This window comes from Larimichthys crocea, chromosome X, assembly GCF_000972845.2.
Source record: "Larimichthys crocea isolate SSNF chromosome X, L_crocea_2.0, whole genome shotgun sequence".
NCBI classification, from domain to species: Eukaryota; Metazoa; Chordata; class Actinopteri; family Sciaenidae; genus Larimichthys; species Larimichthys crocea.
This window is the reverse complement of record NC_040020.1, coordinates 11,801,337-11,821,083: the sequence shown is the minus strand read 5'-3', so window position 1 is coordinate 11,821,083 and position 19,747 is coordinate 11,801,337. Positions and strand designations below refer to the sequence as shown.

Below are 19,747 nucleotides of genomic sequence, written 5' to 3'. Positions count from 1 at the left end.
ACCTACCACATTGTGACACATGCCCTTTAACCCAATGCATGTAGTGGCGACATACTTGGTTTTGTGTAATCTATAACTATGCGATGTTATTTTAACACAGAGTCAATGAGTTATGATTGAAATTATTATGCTGGGTGAACCGTTTTATGATACTTATAATACACTTATGAGCATTTAAATTACAACAGGTTTTTTCTGGCTCTATTGCTCTCAAATAAATCACTGACCTCACATTAAATACACGGTAATGTAGAATACATAATTTCCTGTAGTGTACAATAAATAACCCTAACTGTTACCAGTAATAGAGCAAAAATACAAGATTTTAACAGCAAAGGGATATTTAAGAGTTTCTATATGTTTATCACGCTACAGCTATTTCAGCTTAACTATTTCAGCCAGATTCACTCATTGAACCCAAACAGGGGCAGAACTATGTATTGTATCCTTTCAAAAAAAATGTAAACACCTGGGGAAACTGTTTTTACTTTACTATGCACTTTACTCAACCTGAATGTCAGGACAGTACGGAGCTATATAAATACAAGAATAACTGTCAAAAGAAAAAAATAATAACAAACACTATGGCAGAAATAGTAGGCGACATTTGTGGTGGTAAAGCACTCATGTGGATATACGTCTGGATATGCAAGACTATATTTGCTGCACTGGGAAATGGTGGCAGAAGAGAAAGCTAGGACCGCACCGCACCCAAAGATATTTGAAAAGTATTATAGCTTATAGTTTATTTAGTTTATGTATTTTGCACAGTTACATAGAAATGACAAAGATGACAAATAATGGAAAGTGCAGGGAGAGGCAGAAAACCCAGACGGGCTATTATCTACTTAAGTAGGCTATAAACTGCCTTACTCAGCCTCAGCCTTGGCTTAACTTGGTCTTGCTTTAGGTGATCTTGACTACAACACTGCCTTAGGTATCGGAACTTGGCAGCAAACTGTGAATTGACTTGTATTAATATAGCCTTTCTAATCTGCAGATGACTCACTCACTCTTGTCACATTCACACACTGATGGCAGAGGTTGCCAACTGCTAATCAGGAGCAATACAGTGCTTCCTATTCATAATCAAAGCACTCACACTGATACTAAATTGAACCATATACACACCAAGGTCATTGGGAGCAATTTGGGCGTCTGTGTCTTGCTCAGGTAGATTCGGAGAGCCAGGAATTGGACCAACAACCCTCTGATTACTAGATGACCCGCTCTACCACCTGAGCCACAGCCCCAAGCACAGGCAAGGCATTTCCGTCAGTATCAAAGTGATTTGGTCAGTGTCCTAAAAGTATTGGAGTTCTGTACCCACCCTATAGTTAAGGTGGCAGTACTTTTATGAACGCTGTAACACTCACACAGCCACACATCAAACTCTGCACTCTGCCTATGTCTGCCAGCCCATCATCCACTCACTTCCACTCCATGAGGCAGTGATACAGACACCTCTTCAAGTCCCTAAGGACCCCAGAGGCAGAGGACAGGAGGAAGAAGCTGAGCGTAGATGATGGGGCAGTCTATTTAAACCACACACACAGACACACAAACACACACACTTACTCCTTTCTCTCTCCTTTTTCCTATCTGTATTCTTCCACGCATCATTCACCACCCCCCCTGCTCAGCGCTCTCTCTCTCTCTCTCTCTACCACACTGATCTCATGGCTTAGTTTATTTGTAAAGAAAGCTACACCAGGAAAGGTTTTTTATGAAATAATACACATATCACATAAACATAAATCACAAGAGCAGGTGTGACAGCAAAGAGCACTCCATCGACTAATTGAGATCATGTACCTATCGCCCTATTTGCCTGGAGGAAATGACAAATTCAAATCAGTCTGCTAAACAGCGGTGACTAAATGCTCCACACAGAGAGAGAGAGAGCTGGATCTTTCTCCTCGCTCTCTTCCCTTTAATCTTTGGCATAAAACAGCATGTTTATTTACAGCTCAGTACTGGTACTTTTTTGAAAGGAAACAGTAAAGTAGTAAGTAACCCTGCTGAATTAATTTGTTTTGACATTTTGATTTTATTTTATTTGCTAGTAACAGACTTTGCCCGCACAATAATTCATTCGGAGTCGTGAAGCAATTTATAATGTCGAAGTTATGGTGAAATTTGGTATCATCCAAAATAAATTTGATCTACAATGCATTGCTTCCTTGGTGCTGATTTAAGGACATCCCTAAGCATTGTGTATTCTCATGCTGCACTTAATCTCTGAAATTATATTTAAAGATAAAAGAAATCCAAACTAAAAAAGAAAAGCACACCTTGAGGCAAATATGCAAAGTCAGTTTGTGAAGTTTTGTGAGTTTAGAGGATGAAAAAAGTTAGACTGGAGTTCTTCTTCGCACATGCTAGAATATATATGGGGGCAGCAGGGCTTTGTATTATTTCTAGCTGACATGCACACCTACTAAATCTCAACACGATGTAGTGGGGACCTGAGCATCAACCAAGCTGATTGGCAGGAAGGTAGATAAGATATCTCCGTACCTCTTTCACCTACAGTTCACAGCAGTATAACATTCATCTCCAGACAATTTGAGAGAGTGTGTAGGTTTTACATCTTATTCAGGAGTATTCATTGTTTGTATATTTAAAGTGAAACATGAAATTGAATCATATTTTAGGGGGGAACATGTTTTATGCTTTCCCTTTAATGTCCTTCGGCTGCTCCGCCTTAACTCTTGGGTATTGACGGAGTTTCATGATGGACAATAAAATAAACTGCAGCAAACTATAGCTGCTGTTAGTTAATTTTAGCTACTGTTAGCTCACTTTCTTAGCCAGGCTGTCCGGACTGTGAGCTCAGAGCACTGTGGGAGTGTTGGCGTTTGTTCCATAGTCGTTTTGGATCACCGGGAAGAGATTTTCAGGCCTGAGGTGTGGGCGAATGCCAGAGCTGGTGCTTACAATCTTCCCAATGCCATTTCCTGTCCTTACTTTTTGCCACAACAAACAAGCATTTTTTTTATTTATTTTTTTTACCTATGCAAGTATGAAATGTGAGGCTATTATATGCTAAGACTATTATGCATTACACTAAATGTGTTACACTGTTCATCCTATACATTCTATAATCTAAAGTGGATTAAAGAGCAAAATTAAACTATTGGAGACAATGACTTAATGTTAACACTATAACTAGTGTTATCACATACACTGACTGTGTATGTCTCTCTTGCCTCGGTTTTATGAGCTACTCATAAGCTAAATTTGTTTTTCCCTGGTTTATTCCTGTTGTATTTCCCTGCTGCAACCCTATTTTATGTAGTCATAACCCCATATCTAATTAATGTTGGTCATTTTTATTGATTTTCCAATTGTTGTTTTATCGTCTTTAAAGCTCCCTGTAACTCTGAACTGAAAAGTACCACAAGAATAAAGTTTTATTTTATGCCCCGACTGGTTGGCAGCCAATCAGGATTTAAAAATAAAAAAGCACACTTCACACACTGCCAGTAAATGTTTACCATCGTCACCTATGTGTAAGAATGCTGAGAGAAATTACAGATCACTGGCAGTTTTATTGTTGTTCTCCTACCATTTGTCACTTTGATGTGGTATTAAAAGTGCACAAAGTTGCTGCACAAAGTTAAAGACAGGAATCTTTCTTAATAGACAGGACTCTGATCACACATATTGTGTTAGTGGAGGCAGAATTCATTGCAGTCCAAATACAATTCTGAATGTTGATGAATCACATCTGGTTTATGACTTCAGTGTCCAAGAGGAGCATTTAGAAAATTGTATGCACATATTATAAGAGGTCATTATGCCAGAAGTTTACTACAAACCTTGTTATGAAGAGACAAAACATTGTGGATTAAGCTGGTATTGAGACGACAAACACACTGCATACTCACACACACTGACACATACACGCACACACCATAGTCTAGTCCAGACCAGGAATTAGGCAGGCTGATTGGTGAGTGACAAGTGAAATTGAATTTCTCAGCAAGTGAAAGCCCAAAGGATTCTGGGACACACAGATGCAATCACACACGAACGAAATGTGGGTATAGACACACACAAGCATGGAAAGGCACACACACACACACACACACACACACACACACACCAGCATGAACAATTGCTTAATAATTACACATACACACACATGTGAGCTCCTATCCCCACAAGTCCCTCTGCTCCAATTTACTGCCATAGCTGCCTCTTCAAAAGCAAATCTCTTTTTCTCCCCATGCCATCACAATGAGAATCACATCTGGCAACTCCAAACAAAACAACAACAAAAAAAAGTTTGCGAAAGGCCCTCATTATACTGCAGCCATTTAGACGTGATTTGAATGGTGACGATGGAAATGACAAACGTGGAGCCATACAATAGAAGAAGCAACTCCCTGTAGCCCGCTTTCAAATGAGAAATGATGAAGGTACTGCATTTGTGCCTGTGTGTGACTGTGAGAATTTCTTTTTAATGTTCTTTGCCTTCACGTCAGGCTGATAATGACAGTGTTCAGAGATGTAATTGTACAGACGAGTGACGCAGGTAGATGTTTCTGAAACTTGGAGATGCAAAGCAGCAACAAGCCATGCGACAACAGTAAATTGAGAAAAACATATCTTTATGTAAATGAGAACAGTGTCACTTCAGATTAGCTAATTGTACCAGTGTTGATTGCAACAGAAAACAAATGTGCAGTTAAGTTGAAAAAAATCCTAATGGAGCTGAATATATGACTTGACGTAAACATGCTAAAAAGATATTGAGAATGAAAGGTAAGGTAAGGTTTGGTGTTCATATGTAAATGAAAAATTAGAGGTCTCCAATGAACTTTGGTGCAATTTAATGCAGAAATTAATGAATTATTAAAGTTACACCTGTAACGTTACAGCTCTGTCCCTGACCCTCATGCATGCATGCCCATATGTAAGCTGAAGTAATATTTTGTGATACAAACACGTGTTGTTGTTTAAAAATTTGCTATTCACCACGACCCTAATTATGCTAATTGTTGATTCATCAACGTACCTCTAGTGGGGACAGCAGTACTTTAGGGAACACCACTATTTTCACTCTTGTGATCTTTTTCTTCACTTTTTTTTTTCAGGTCAGTTTTACAGCTTAATGCAGTCATACACAGCTGTAAACATTCTTTGAAATGCTAATACAGTTGCTATGTGACAAATTACACCACATGTGTGTATGGGGGATGTACTGCATCAGAAGCCAGTCTCGGGTTAGTGGGTTCATAAGTACAACATAAATATGTTGTTTTTTTGTTGGCAACAGTGTTATCTAATGTTAACTTGGATTGAATTAAACTTAAATAACCAGTTTGTGTCTTTTTGTCATAACGACATATGGAGCGCCTTATTGTGTTTAGCAGTGTTACATTAACTTTGGATATTATTTCTCTGATACATACGGTATGTGCTCTAGCTCATGTTGCCTACTACTTATATAAAGGTATGTGTAAAGAAAATAAAATCAACAGCATGGTTCCTTTTTTCACATTAAATCCGCCATCAATAAAAGAAGTCATTGTCAACAAAACAGGTCATCTTCTAAATGTGAATGATGTGAATGTAGCGCAATGAACTCTTCAACAACTCCTGACTGTCTCTGTCAAGTCATCATCCACAGACTTTGTGTCCACAGGGCAGTGAAACAGACACCTCTCCAGGTCTCTGAGGACCCCAGAGGCAGAGAACAGAAAGGAGGAAGCTGAATGTGGATGTTGAAACACTATATTTAAACCACATGTAGAAAGACTTTTCTACATTCATCACTCAATTCAGCCCATCATCCCCACCACATGTCCTTCCTTCCTCCAGGCCTCCATAATGATCCAGTCTTTCTTTGCCCCTTTTGCTCCTTTCATTTTGTTTTTCCCTTCTCTGTCAACCGTCCTAATCCACACTCCGTCAGCTACTCTCTTACAAACTACACCATGTAGCACTGCCCGACACTCGATTGATAGCAGGGGTGGCTGAAGGGCACTGTTGCAGGATAACACACAGGATATTAATCTGTGCAATATTTATTCCAAGATCAGTCTAAAGTCTAAAGTGATCACTGACAGAAACAGGGCCAAAGGAAGGTCAAGTGTACATGTTGGGAGAGAAATGCAATGCTACTTTGTGTTCTTCATTAAAGAATCAACACAGAAAGTCAGAAGCAAGTTGCCTCATTGACATCTGTGAACTGTTTACTTCCTGCATTACAAATATTTTTTTGCATTTGGTGAAAACTGTTAACTTTAACTAATAAAGAAGAGGGACACGTTGTGGTCATGGTCATATAATAAAATTGTCAATGATGACTATTAGTATAAGATGTAATACAAACACTTAGTTCAGAGATCTCTAAATCAGTAATGTTGTATTTAGCACACACACTAAACACTCCAATGCAATTCATACAGGTGCCACATATACACAGTTTACGCCTACGCTTCTCCTCACTGTTTCACGTGTCTTACTCACTCACTTAAAACAAAAACAGTTCCATACTTACAATCTATATTTCTCTTCATGCGCTCTATGCATTTTATTTATTTTATTTTTTAAACTCTCCCCTGCCTCTAGAACTCCACCTGTGTCCTGGTCTCTCCTGCTGTCTCTGTTTTTCACACACCAGTATATAGCCTCTGAAATATCTTTTGCCCATTCATGCTTAGTGCTGGCTGCCTTCCCTGAGGCACATCTCTAGTATTTTGAAGTTGCTTATTGAAACATAAGACACGATATGGGAAGACTTTACCAGAGGTTTTCAGGGGTACAATCCTGCCTCACTTACATATATAAAATCACAGTGAGCCCCAAGGCAATATGAAATTGTATGGATGACATGCTCAGAAAGTCTTGGAAAAATATAAACACAGATTAATAAAACACATAAAATGGTAATAATAAGGAGAGCCTGTTGTTACTGTGTGGTGTTAGTGTTCACAAAAACAAACATTTAGTATTTCCTACATTGGATTCTGCTGGTTCAATGGCTGTTCCTTTCCCCTATCAGTCAAGTCAAAATGTATTTATTTGACATTTTAAGAGCACTAAACCATTGTGCATCAAAGTGCTTGCAAAAAAAAGCTGCTTACAAAGCAAGGAGAAAGGATGCATAGCCTAGACATCAACAGCAATAACAAAACATAGTGAAAATAAGGATGTAGTTAAAATCACAAAATAAGAGCAATAGAGCATGAAAACAGATGTCAGCTCCACTGAAAAGGCAATGAATAAAATCAGGTTTTGCAATGAGTTTTGGACATTTGAACTGATTCAGCTGATTTCAGTGTTTCACAGAAGGCTATTCCACAATGACAGTGCAGTCTCAACAAAAGCCCTGTAACCGTTAGTCTGAGCTAATCAAGACCAACAAACTACACAATAAATGTACCTTTTATCATTGTCCTCCAAGGCAATGCAGACTGTGTAATGCATATGGTAGCAAGAATGGATCATATGACAGTTTCATACTCCATCACCTCTGCCACCACTATGGTAAGGTTTCAATCAGGTTCAGACACTGAAACTGCTTGGTTAAGGTTACGCAAGAACGGTCAGTCAACTGAAAACACGAAATGAACCTTTTCCCTTCAAGGTCTTGAAGCTCAACACTGTGTTGCATTACGTCTCTCTTTGCTAACAAGGGGAATAGCTCATACATCCACTGGAGGTTCTTATGATTAATGTGTATCATCCCCTTGTTGAACAAAATACTGTGGAGAAATTGGTAAATCAAGTCTTAGTTTGGACAGTGTTTTTCTTTTTACACTGCATACTACATCAGAAAATATTAGGTTCTTCAAGTACCACGGATATGACAGACATTAAAATTCAGTAGATTAGGCCAACCCTATTCAGCTACAGACAGTTTACGCCAGAGGCAGATTTATTTCTAATAAGAAGATTACCTATTGTTGACTGTTGTTGAATCCCGAATGGAACTGATTCAAGAACCAGTGCTAATTTGACAGAAAAGCTGCACTCCTGATCTGTGCTTCTCTTCCTGATGTCTCCCATTTGGAGCTGTGATTGCAGTGTTTTTGAACCATTCATTTTAGCCCCACTCGTAATCATGGTGTCACATTTAGCTCGGAGTTACTCGTGGATGTATGCATGCATTAATGTGACTACACATACCACGTACCATACTTCAAGAACATGGGAATTATAAAATGAAGAAGAAAAAGACAGACAGAAAAAAACAACATTATATCATATGTGACTTTGAGTAATTGTGAACATGACTATATCCATCAATCGTGGACACCACTAAATGGATGAGTTCCTTTTAAACCACAACATCTTGACCACACACACACGTACCCGTTGAGCCTCTGTTGATTTTATCATCACTCTCATGTTGCATTACATTACAGAAAGCCTTTTAAAGCACATATTTAAAGCATCTCACATAATCTCCCATGTAAACAGCGAAACATGAAACCATAAAGCACCCTGGCATTTTCATGGCATAAAACACACACGCCTCTTACCGGAGTGAAGTTCATGACTTTGAGGATCCAGATGGTGAGCGCCAAGTTGACGATCATGGTGACGAGGAGGAGGAGGATGAAGAAGTACAAGCATCTCTTCCTCCAGCCATAGATTCCCACTGCTGGGTAAACCTGGGCGCCGCAGACCGATGCCCCCCGCTGGTGAAGCGGGTTGGGCTGTGCCGCAAGGATGTACTGCTCCTGGGTCATCTAAAGAGGGACACAAACATGAAGAATACATGTAAGAATCACCACTGAGTGAGTCATTTCTAAAGTCATTTCTCTGAAGTCATTTCAAAAATAATAAAAATTAGATAATTTGGGGAAATTCTTTTTTTACAACACTATGTATTTATACAATTCATTACTTCTCTAGAATTGTTGCCATTTCTCAACTGGAGCTACTTTAGTACTTTCATTGACTTAACGTTTCTTCTTTTTTTATTTCCCATGAAGTATCTTTTCATTTTGGAGTGAAATTGGTGAACGTCTTGAATGAAGGAATACAGTGGGAACAGATATATTCCTGTGCTGCCTGATAAAGTATGTTTAAGCTACAATTATTCAGTTCTGCACAGATGCTCAACAAGCAGAGAACAGAAAGATTGAGAAAGCGGGTTTATTCTTCCCCTTTTTCCGTGGAGTGCAGAAAAAGATAAAACAGAGCGAAGAGAGTGTGAACTTTTGATGGGGGGGGGCTGGAAACAGGTGAAAATAAAGAGAAAAAAAACAGGATAACACAGAAAAGGAGAGAGGAAGACAGAGGCAAAGTGAGATAAAAATGAGATAGAGGTGGAGTGGTGAAGTGGAGAGATAGCACGGTATTGAGTAGTAAGAGAAGTAAGAGATAGAAAGCAGAGAGAGAGAGACAGAATGAGAGAGAGAGGGGAAGAAAGAGAGAGGGGGCAGATAAGACAGCAGAGGAGGACAGAGTCCATTAGTTGTAGTGCAGCAGAAGAAGTCATTGGTGGCAAGAGATATGGACACTGGCTCCAAGGCACTACTATCTCTGTCCATCTCCGACTCTCTCACTCTCTTTACCTTGTGCTCTTTACCTCAAACTCTCTCTCTCTCTCTCTCTCTCCCTCTCTCTCTCCCCTCTTGCTTTCTAATTCACTTCCAATCTCACTCCGGCACCTCTCTCTTTCTCTTTATCAGTCTCTCGCTCTTACACGCACATTATGTCTTTATTTGCTGAGGCTGCATGACCTTAACACCTCACCGACTTGATCCCCTCCCCTTTTGCAATGCTTTTTCTCCATATGGTCTCACATGATGATACCAACGAGCCTTGATGGAAAACAAAAAATGCTGACTCTTGCTTTGCCTGCAGAAAAAAACAAGAAAATGCAGACTTGGCCCAGCCCAGTCGAGTTTTTTTTTGGGTTTCCGGTGGAAGAGTCTCAGAAGCAAATATCAAACTGTAATCTGTGTTTCCACATGGGTCCTGTTTCTCATACACAACAAAGCAAAGCTCCACATCTTATCGAGGTACTGATATTATGACCAATGCATAAATCCTCCAAAAGTAACTTGAGATTGCTGTGTCATTGCGAGAACATATAACCTGACCAGATACTGTGAGGTTTACATTCTCCAATAATTATTAACTAATGTTCCCTACTTTTTTGAAAACCTTCACTATGTTTATGGCATTAACAGCATCTCACACCAGGATCACAAAATGGTTATAGGCAAGTGGAGGGCGACCCCATCTTCCCATGTCAACATTCTAGTGTAATCAACTAAAAGCTAATGATCTAATTCCAACAACACCATACTGACCAGCCCTACAGTGTGATGGTGTGTTACAGAATCTAACACTGTGGTTTGTTTTCCTTTACACTCCAGCTGCCATTTTCCACCTGATCTAACAGGGATAACAGGTGACTGAACTGCGATAAGACAGAGCAAAAACACATCAAATCCAGGCGGAAATGCATCCAAGATGCAAACAAGACCCAATCAAGCAAAACATCTCTGGAGGTGCACAGAAGTACGTCGTCTATGGAGAGTGAATTTAATGAGTCTATGTGTAACAATGACTTTAGCGGTATATTATTGAAAATAGGGGAAAACACAGCATTTGGCAAAGAATGCACAAAAAATATGCATATTTTGTATTTGGTCTGAATGCAATTAAATGAATTTATATCCAGGCACAAGCTGTATATGAGACACATATTAATGCCAAGTGGCAAGGGCTTAAGGTTTGGTAAGTGGGCAAATGAAGGAATGATGTTTTGCCTTTTCACTGTGAGGAAATGATCCAACATCATTATCAGCTGATCATCTATTTCGATTTTTGGTTGCATCTGTGCAGTCTGTGCAGATACAATGCATACGAATCAATAGTAGGATATTGCTGTGTAATAGGATGTTGGAATGGGCTGCTAATCATTTTATCTCAGCATTCAGCATCCACTTTGTAGCAGAGTGTGTGTACCTGTGTTTGCTGTGTGTGTACTTGAGTTTTCTGTGGTGCCCTGGAGTGCTTATCATTTTATTCCTGCATCTATCTATGTCTGCATGTTTGTGCAGTTTATACATGGGTATTTCACAAGGACAAGGATGTCAATCAGTCATTGAACCAATATAGCCAAGTGGGGTGGAATAACATTACATAATCTCGTGTCACTTTTGAATGTGTGTGGTCATTTTGTGACTTTTTCAATTAGCCATTCACTCAGCGATTAGCTGGAAGCATTCTCACTCATGCTCTGGCTCATTAATTGTCTTTCGTGTTTGTGTCTCATTTCACCCGAAGCCATACACACATATCAGTCCAACTCTTTTTCTCCTTCACCATAGTTCCCTAATTGTAAATATCGTATTTGTTATACACAGCCTTTTGGCACAGGAAATGCCCTATTCTCTGCCCTTTGCCAACCTTTCCTTGCACCTCACTCCTTCCTTGGCTCTATCCTTTCTTTCTTGTGGAGGTTGACCAACACTGGATTTTTAAAGGCCAATATAAAAGTGATAGTTTGGAGCAGGAAAAAGGAGATATCCAAATAATCCTAAATTCGGTTTGGTGGTGGGTCCAGGGAATAAAGAGGTTAGATGATGGAGTGGGAGAATAATCTGATTCTGAAGAATGGCCAAATTCTGAATTTCAGACTTTATGGTCCATTGCCAGGGTTTGGCAAGCTAATCTAGAGTCCCTCTCAGGAGAGACTGGGATCTACTGGTGACTGTGTGACTGGTGGAGGCTGCACAGCCATCAGCCACTATCACAGCTAATTTCTTATTGGCAACGAATGATCTGCAGAATTGATGAATCGGTTGACCTCTACTGTCTTAGTTTCCCTTCATTCTTCTTTCCTTCCATAGTTATTTTCACTGCAATTTCTCAAACTTTTCCATACCTCTTAATTCAGACCTGAAGCATCTTTCAGACCTGAATCCATTACACATTGATCATTTTCCCCTTATCTTAACTTCATTCTTCTCTCCATTTCCACATTCTGGCTTTGTCATTGACTTCATTTCTTTCTTCCGTCCCGCCCTCCGTCCTTAACCAATCCATTTTGTTCTCTCCCTTCTCCTTCCTCCCTTTTTTTCTGTACCACACTCATCCCTCCCCTCTTCCCTCACTCCCTCTTCCAGTGCATTTCTTAGATTGAACTGACAACACAGTCATCAATCAATCCTATGGTGCACACCAAAGCCTGCAGCCCCGCACAGCATGACCTAACTTTATTAACATCACAATGTCTTGACAGCCATAAAAACAACAGCTACTAGATTACTAGTCACCATGGTTACCAATACAGCATACAATCAACTGAGATCTAACAATGATCTCAGCTAAACTTATAAGTTATGTAGATACACAGTGCAGAAATCACAGGATTTCTCATTTTTGGTGATGTGGTGCTAGATCCAAGGTTAGTAAAGTGTGATTTCTAAACCATGAATGCAGGAAAAAAATATATAATAATTGGTATTTACTTGCTATTTTCAACACAATAATATGTCTGACTATGTGAAAAATTAGCCTCCATTTTGCAACACCAATATTTTAAAGCTCTACCTTTCACTACATGTTATAGTGGCTTCCAGGCTAACATAAGCATCATTAAAAATAATTTAAATGTTATCCAAATTAGGGTAGATAAATAGATTGGATACTATAACACACTCACACGGTACCCTGTACCATGTGATAGACTGAAGCTCATTTCTTCACTCTCAGGATTAGAGGGTGAGAAGATGAGGAGCAGAAGAAAAGAAGAAAAGAAGAAGAAAGAGAAAAATGAGAGGAATTAGGTGGAGAGAGAAATATATGATTGTGATCCATACATGTGCCTTATCAACCCCAATATAAACAGCATTACTTTAATAAGAGCTAACGACAGGAGATATTACTTGAAATTGTCTTCTATCTTTCAAGCAGCTCCATTTCACATAAAAGAACACTCTGCAAATTCATTATGACAAATAGGCAATCACAGTTTTTTCCCCAGACATGACAAGTCACAGGTTTTTTGCAGTGAAAAGGAGCTCATGATTCAGGCTAGAAGCACTATGACTCAGGATACCATTATAATGATGGCAAATATATAGCTGTCAATGGAAAATACTTTATTATAAATTTAGTTTCAGCCACCTGCTGTGATTGCTCTCCCGTGGGCATTTCATTTTTCAATGTAAAATGAAGCTTCTCAGCATGTCCAGCGAGAGACATTTCAGGAAATATCGGACACTGATGCACAGTGTCATCCTCTCTCATTATATTACTAAATGAATGGTAAAGCATGTGGGATGTGAAGTATGTGTCAAGTCAGATTCAGCTTGGTGGACGTTGCGGATGAAGGCGGAGAGTGGGAGCAGATATACACGTGTGCTGCCTGATAATGTATGTGGAATCTAGATAAATTGACAGACGGGTGGACACATGGGGGGATAATGAATAGGATGGATGGACTGACTTGTAGACGGAAAGTGTGATGCCTCAAATTTCATTTCATAGCTGAAATGTGTTTCAAAGTGTAATTAGTATGCGCGCACGACCGATTGGTGCTGCTGCTATATGTGAAGTGCTGAGAGTGAACCGATGTATCTGTCAGCCTGCATCACACGGCCCGGCTCTCCTCTCATCTGCTTATACTCAATCAATACTAGCGATTCAATATCACTCCACTTCTGATGGCCTTGACATTCTCTCTCGTTTCTCTTTCCACCAGCTCCTTTAATGCAAGCTCCCAAGGAGAGCATTCACGATACACTATGTGATTTTTTATATGAGTGAACATGATATTCGTAGAGTTAAGGTGCAGGAATCCAAAAATTTGCATCGATATTCAATGCTGTTCTTTCAAACTTTAACTTTTTTTCACCAAATTATAGAAAATGTGGGTAACATTAAGTTATAATCCCAGAATCCTACTTTTTTATTAATTCCTCCTATTATGAGATACTACTTTGACATATGGGAGAGGTGGGATACAGTACGTTAGATCAAACAAAGAGAGAAAGATTAGAGCTGTCTTTGGAGGAGGGAAGTTTTTTATTTATTTATTTATTTTTTTTGGCCTTTTCAACCTTTATTGTATAGAGACATCTGAAGAGTGACAGGAATGCAGGGAGAGAGAGATCTGGGATGACATGCAGCAAAGGGCCGCAGGTCGGATTTGAACCCTGGGCCGCTGCGGCAAAAACTGAGCCTTTGTACACGGGGCGGATGCTCTATCAACTGAACTAAACGACACCCCAAGGGGAGGGAAGTTTTTAAGGGCAGAGAGAAGGTACACGCAAATTTCAGCTACAGGAAAAGTAATGTAATAAATGATGTGGCAAATTACTTCACCTTGGGAGTTCTGGTTAAGAAAAGTAGCAACGCTGGTTCTTTTTTGAGTAGCCTAATGAGTGCTGGATGTTCCCTACTACTGAATGCTATATTTGTTAACTGGTTGGAAACAGTTTAGTGAAAAATGCAGTGGCTTAATAAATCACAGGCCCTTCTTTCTTATCTCTGCTTATCTCTTTGTTTGGCTGGGATGAAATATGACTTGAAGATCAGGGATTTTCTCAGCTGTTCAAAGTAAATTGGCGACTCTATTTCTAGGCAACTAAGGCTCTACTTATTGCACCGATCACGATCTAAAAGCACTGTATGGCTGCACAACAGAAGAATGAACTAACATTTTAGATCATTGTGTGAGAGAACAACATCAGATTTGTTAGTATTGTTAATCTTTTCTGTTTTTTTTTTATTTCTGTTTGTGATGAGAACACATACCCCAACTAAAGTTGCTTACAATGTTGAAAAGTGTGTGCTCTTCTTGAGTTGAACAGTGAGGTCTTTACTGTGACATGTCACTTCATGGATTTTCTGTTCCTGTAGGTGGTCATGGTGCATTTAGCTACTAATGCTAACAACTTGATGACCTTCTGTTGATGGATTATTATTCTAAGTGGATATAAAAGCACTGGGCACACATGCAAAACACGAGAGAATTTTGCACAATAATTATTCATTACAATGTCAAAATAAAAGAGTGGTTTTGTAAATGCATTATGACCTCACCAGGCAATAGATTTAATGATTCTGCACTACAAAATGAAAATATGTGCTGTGTGTGTGTGTGTTCATCTCACCTGGGTCATCATCAATTGTCAAAATATGCCTTTCATACCTTATTTAGCTTTCTAAAAACAAATTATTTCAATTTAACTTTCTTGGAGGGACATTTTAACATTTTGTGATTGTATTTGGGGGAAATTTATATTAAAATTTATTATATACATAATATATAGTTTTGAAGTTTTAGGGGTCAAATAAATGTTAGAATTCACAAATAAAAACAGTTGCAACACTGTAGGGAGGCAGGTGAGTGCTGGAAAACTAAACAAGGGATTTCATGTCAAACACATGTAACAAATGGTCATTCAGTGTATATTTATTTTTCATGTGTGTGTGAGAGAGAGAGTGTGTGTTTGAGCCAGAGTGATAAAACACTAAGCCAGCTGAATTGGGAGCGCTCTGTGTTGGCTGTAGGTTGTTGGTTTGGACAGCCTGCCATCGCTCTCTGTCACTGTGGGCACTCAGGTGTTCAGCCAGTGGATGGATCACACACAGTCACAAACATACATACACACACACACACACACACACACACACACACACACACACACACATACACACACACAGTCTGAGAAACTTGAACACACATGCACAAACCAAATCCGCACAATCAACAAGCAAACACACAGGCAAAAATCACACTGCAGCTACATGCACCAGCAAACGCACAGGAACATGGACAAACAAACCATGCGTGCACACAAGAACACACATGGGCACACAAACAGAGCTCCTGTGCAGTGAGGTGTTCACTATTCCAACAGATTTACGAGGTTCTGCTGCAGGCCTAGTATAAAAAGAGAAGACTTAAAAGGACAACTCTTGCTCTCTCTCACACTCACACTCTCTCTCTCTCACACACACACACACACACACACACACACACAAAACCAGAAGCACATTGGCTGTCACCATATAAACAACCTGCAACAGAGAGGATGAGGGGATAGCAGGATTAACGAAACCAGAAACAGAAACAAGGAATGAAAGTGCAGTAAGTTGTGATACTATAGAGGAACCATCAGTTTATGATCTGATTTTTTTTTTGGGTGCGGAGTGCTGGACTGTGTGCCTATGTGACCTTCGATAGGACAACTCATGCTACAGTGAAGCATTCCAATACTAAAACAATTCATGTGACAGTTATTAAACATAAAGGATAGACAAACTACACCAAAGCAAAAGGGATTTGAAGATTATTAAATTTAAGCTCGAGTTCCTGATCTTAACAACATTCAACCAACAGTCTAAAATATGATTATTTTTATGGTTTTTAAAATGAGAGTATCCAACCTTCGGAAATAGTAGATATGTGCTGTCCTATTCCCTGCATGATCTGAGCAATATGAGAATCTCTGACCCACTCCCTCTAATCTAATGTTTAGGCAGTGCTGGTTGGTTAAACTTAACTTTTTTTTTTCCTTTTCTTGTTTTAATGTTTATAAGAAAATAAGTTGACTGTTGGTTGGAGGCAGGATGGGACATCCATCCGTCTCCTACTGATCTCTGCACGTCTTTGGCACCAAACTAAAACACAGGTTCTTTTAAGCTGTTTAAACAAACAAGCTACACTGTGTTTTTACTAAAGGAGCACAGCCTCCTTCGGTGTTTTCACCTGTTAATCTCATACTGGTGTTTGTTGTAAAACTGTTTTGGTGCTAAAGGGGCTGCTTTTTTTTACTACCATCTCTATTTATAGAGGCTCCACAGTGAAAATATGTTCTCATTTGTCTCTGTCTAGAATTATCTCCATCCAATGAAGTCTTTCGTTTTTCAGGACCCATGAGACTAATTAGTGGATGATGGAGATGGAGAGGGAAAATGAGAGAGGCCATATGAGAGAGCAATACAGTATTTAAAAAAGTAAGAGAGGGGAAAAAGTGATAAAGCAAAGGGAAAATAGACATCCTGATGTCTGACTGGCAGGTCCACCCATTGGCCCCATACCTGGAGAGCAGGGAAGTTTAGCCACTATGCACCAGCTACCATCTCATGGTGTTATTATAACTGCTTGGTTGCTTGAAACTTGTTACAAATTGATGGTTGCTATATTTTGCCACTTCAGACCAAAAATAGCAGGATCACAGCAGACCAAAAATCTAAAGGAAGTGTTTAGCAAAGAACAGAATAGGTGGACAAGAGCAGTATTTTAGTTTCAGTATGAGTTGGAATTGTGGAGGTATAGCTAGGCAAGAAGAAAAAAAAATACTATCACTACCAGCACATGTACATAAAAACTATCCATCTTATTAAAAAGTACACTTTGCTCCTGATTATTATGGCTGACAAAATAATATCACTACACCCGCAACCTTATAATCTGGGTTTATACAGTCTGTCCTGCAGTATCGGCTGTCCCCTGCCTGTAAATTACTAAGTAATGACAGTTTTGTAATGCTAGAAGGAACAAAGTAAGACTGATGGCTGGATTCAGCAGCTACAGTACCTGGACGGGCTGTGGCTATGAATTCTAGTTTAGCAGGCTTGACATTCATCATGCTTCTCTCCTGTTCATCTGTAGCTGGTAAAGACTCAGTGGTTTCCCCACAGGCTCAAGACCTATTCATCATGACACACTGTCACATTTCTGCTGTTGAACATTCATAACAACGTTTTCTATGAGTATCTATTTTCTATTTCTGTAACCACCGCACAGTATATTGGCAGTAATAAAGGGGTGGTAAGGTGGTGTATTTAAAAAAAAAAAATGTGTTCAGTAGGAGTAAAATAAACAGATAATATGTTAACGCTTGGCAACTATGTCTGCATTTAAGAAGTTTAAACTAAATATTCTTTGTAGTTACTTTGATTGCTTTTGTGAGTAATAATTTGTAGCACTTCTTTAAACAGTCACAGTGATAAATGTTGCATAACATAACAGTGGTAGTTCACAGCAGTATCTCAGCACCATGGACAGCTCTGTAGTCTTCACAGTGCTGGACAGGAGCTCTCCGTAGTGCTGAAGAAGCATCTACTCTTCTCACATTGTGAGGATCTGGTTGTTAACACTTATCCAAATGTTCACAGTGACAGACCTGCACAACAACACTTTTATTTATATGTTTTTTTTTGTTGTTGTTGTTGTTTTTTTAAGATGCTCGGTGCTGTATTGCAGTCAAGCCCTTGTTATATAGCCGCTATGTAGTCAACCATGGTCTCTTGTTGCAGCCACATGCTGTAATTTATACACCCAGTAGTCAGTGTAGTAGTAGCAGGTAGTGTTCTATTGGCACAGTATCCCACAGGTTCACATACACATGCATTGCAGTGTGACTCAGTGAAATAATAGCGCAGAGTCAGTTTGCTTGTCATTATATCTGGGTCTTTGTGGGTAAGATCTTGCAGAGTAACACTGCTGTTCAGCGCTCCCTCAAATAGATGCAGAGCCTTCCTGGGGGTTAGCAGTTTCTCTCCTCACTCGTTCTGTTTTTCTCACTGTCATTATGTTTGTTTGTCTCTCTCTCCCCTTGAATTCTGTTTCAGCCCCATTCTTGTTCTTCCAATATCATTGACTTCTCTTTTCTCAGCCTCCCTCCCTGCCTTTCCTTCTCTCTGGCATGCTGCCTCCCGCAGACTCTATCTGTCAATCAAAAAGCCGCCACTGTTAAACAGCGCCAACAACAATAACAACAGGCTTAAGCTTGGGTTTTTCCTCCTCCTGAAGAGATAGATGGAAAGCGTCATGGAAAGATAGTTTACTGGCTGAGCTGCCTGCTTGTTACAGCTCTCTGAAATTCCCAACGAAGGCTAATGAGTGAGCATGATGTTTCCGGGTGCTGTGTGCAGGCTGGTAGCACATCAAATTACACTTTCAATGCTGGATTCATTAAACAATCGGAAGTGAGCATGTTCATTTTTCACTGTGCATATGATTAGTTACAATTATTGTAAATAGGAAAATAGGAAGTGTTAACTTCATTATCACCGTGGGACCTCAGTTATGACTGATTAACATAATAGTACCTCCTATGAAATGTCATAACACTCAGTATCATAAAGAATGGCTTTAAGGAAGTAAAACTATTATTTCTCAAATAAAAAAATACATATACATATTTTGAATGTCGATGCATGTCACCATCTACTCTGCTCTTGCTCATTCAAGACATGTAACCTTGTTTGGAAGTTTCCTTTAGAAATCCTCAAAATACAGGCTTTTTTATCCAAGTTATGCAACCTATTTCCATCCGCAAAACATGTCATAGCTCATAGCTCCACGGTAACACACACAGTTAACCTTTATATTGAAAACCTGTTACAAAACATTTGTCTACACACGTCAAACGTCAACACTCTGCTAAATCACTGTGTAAATAAAGCCAGCGATGTGGTGACGGTGTTTCAACAGGAGACGTCACACTTCAGTTACAGATCGGGAACATGATGATCGGCAAGGACAGAAAGTGAGAGTGGGAACAGAAGTTATACTGAGGAATGTGTGTGTGTGTGTGTGTGTGTGTGTGTGTGGTTTGTTACAGTAGAGAAGATAAGCGCTGTGACTTTGAGAAAAGGACGAGAAAATAACAGTTTCTCTGTCCTACTGCGTTATTTCTTAGGGGTAGAACAAAAGTATAGATGGTTGTGTATGTGTGTGCATGAGCTAGTGACACCTAAGAGAGGAAAATACAGGGAGGAATCACACGGAGAGGAGGAAAAC

The 19,747-nt window shown here is 39.4% G+C and overlaps 1 protein-coding gene across 2 annotated transcripts in view; it reads right to left on the bottom strand.

Annotated features, from left to right (window-relative positions):
- The window catches only part of LOC104930083 (zeta-sarcoglycan), a 344,655-nt gene that overhangs the window by 126,301 nt on the left and 198,607 nt on the right, over nt 1–19,747 (bottom strand). For both annotated transcript variants that reach the window (XM_019257951.2, XM_027282958.1), the window contains one exon: nt 8,502–8,711. In XM_019257951.2, the coding sequence (XP_019113496.1) occupies nt 8,502–8,711 (210 nt within the window). The remainder of the gene's footprint in view (nt 1–8,501; nt 8,712–19,747) is intronic.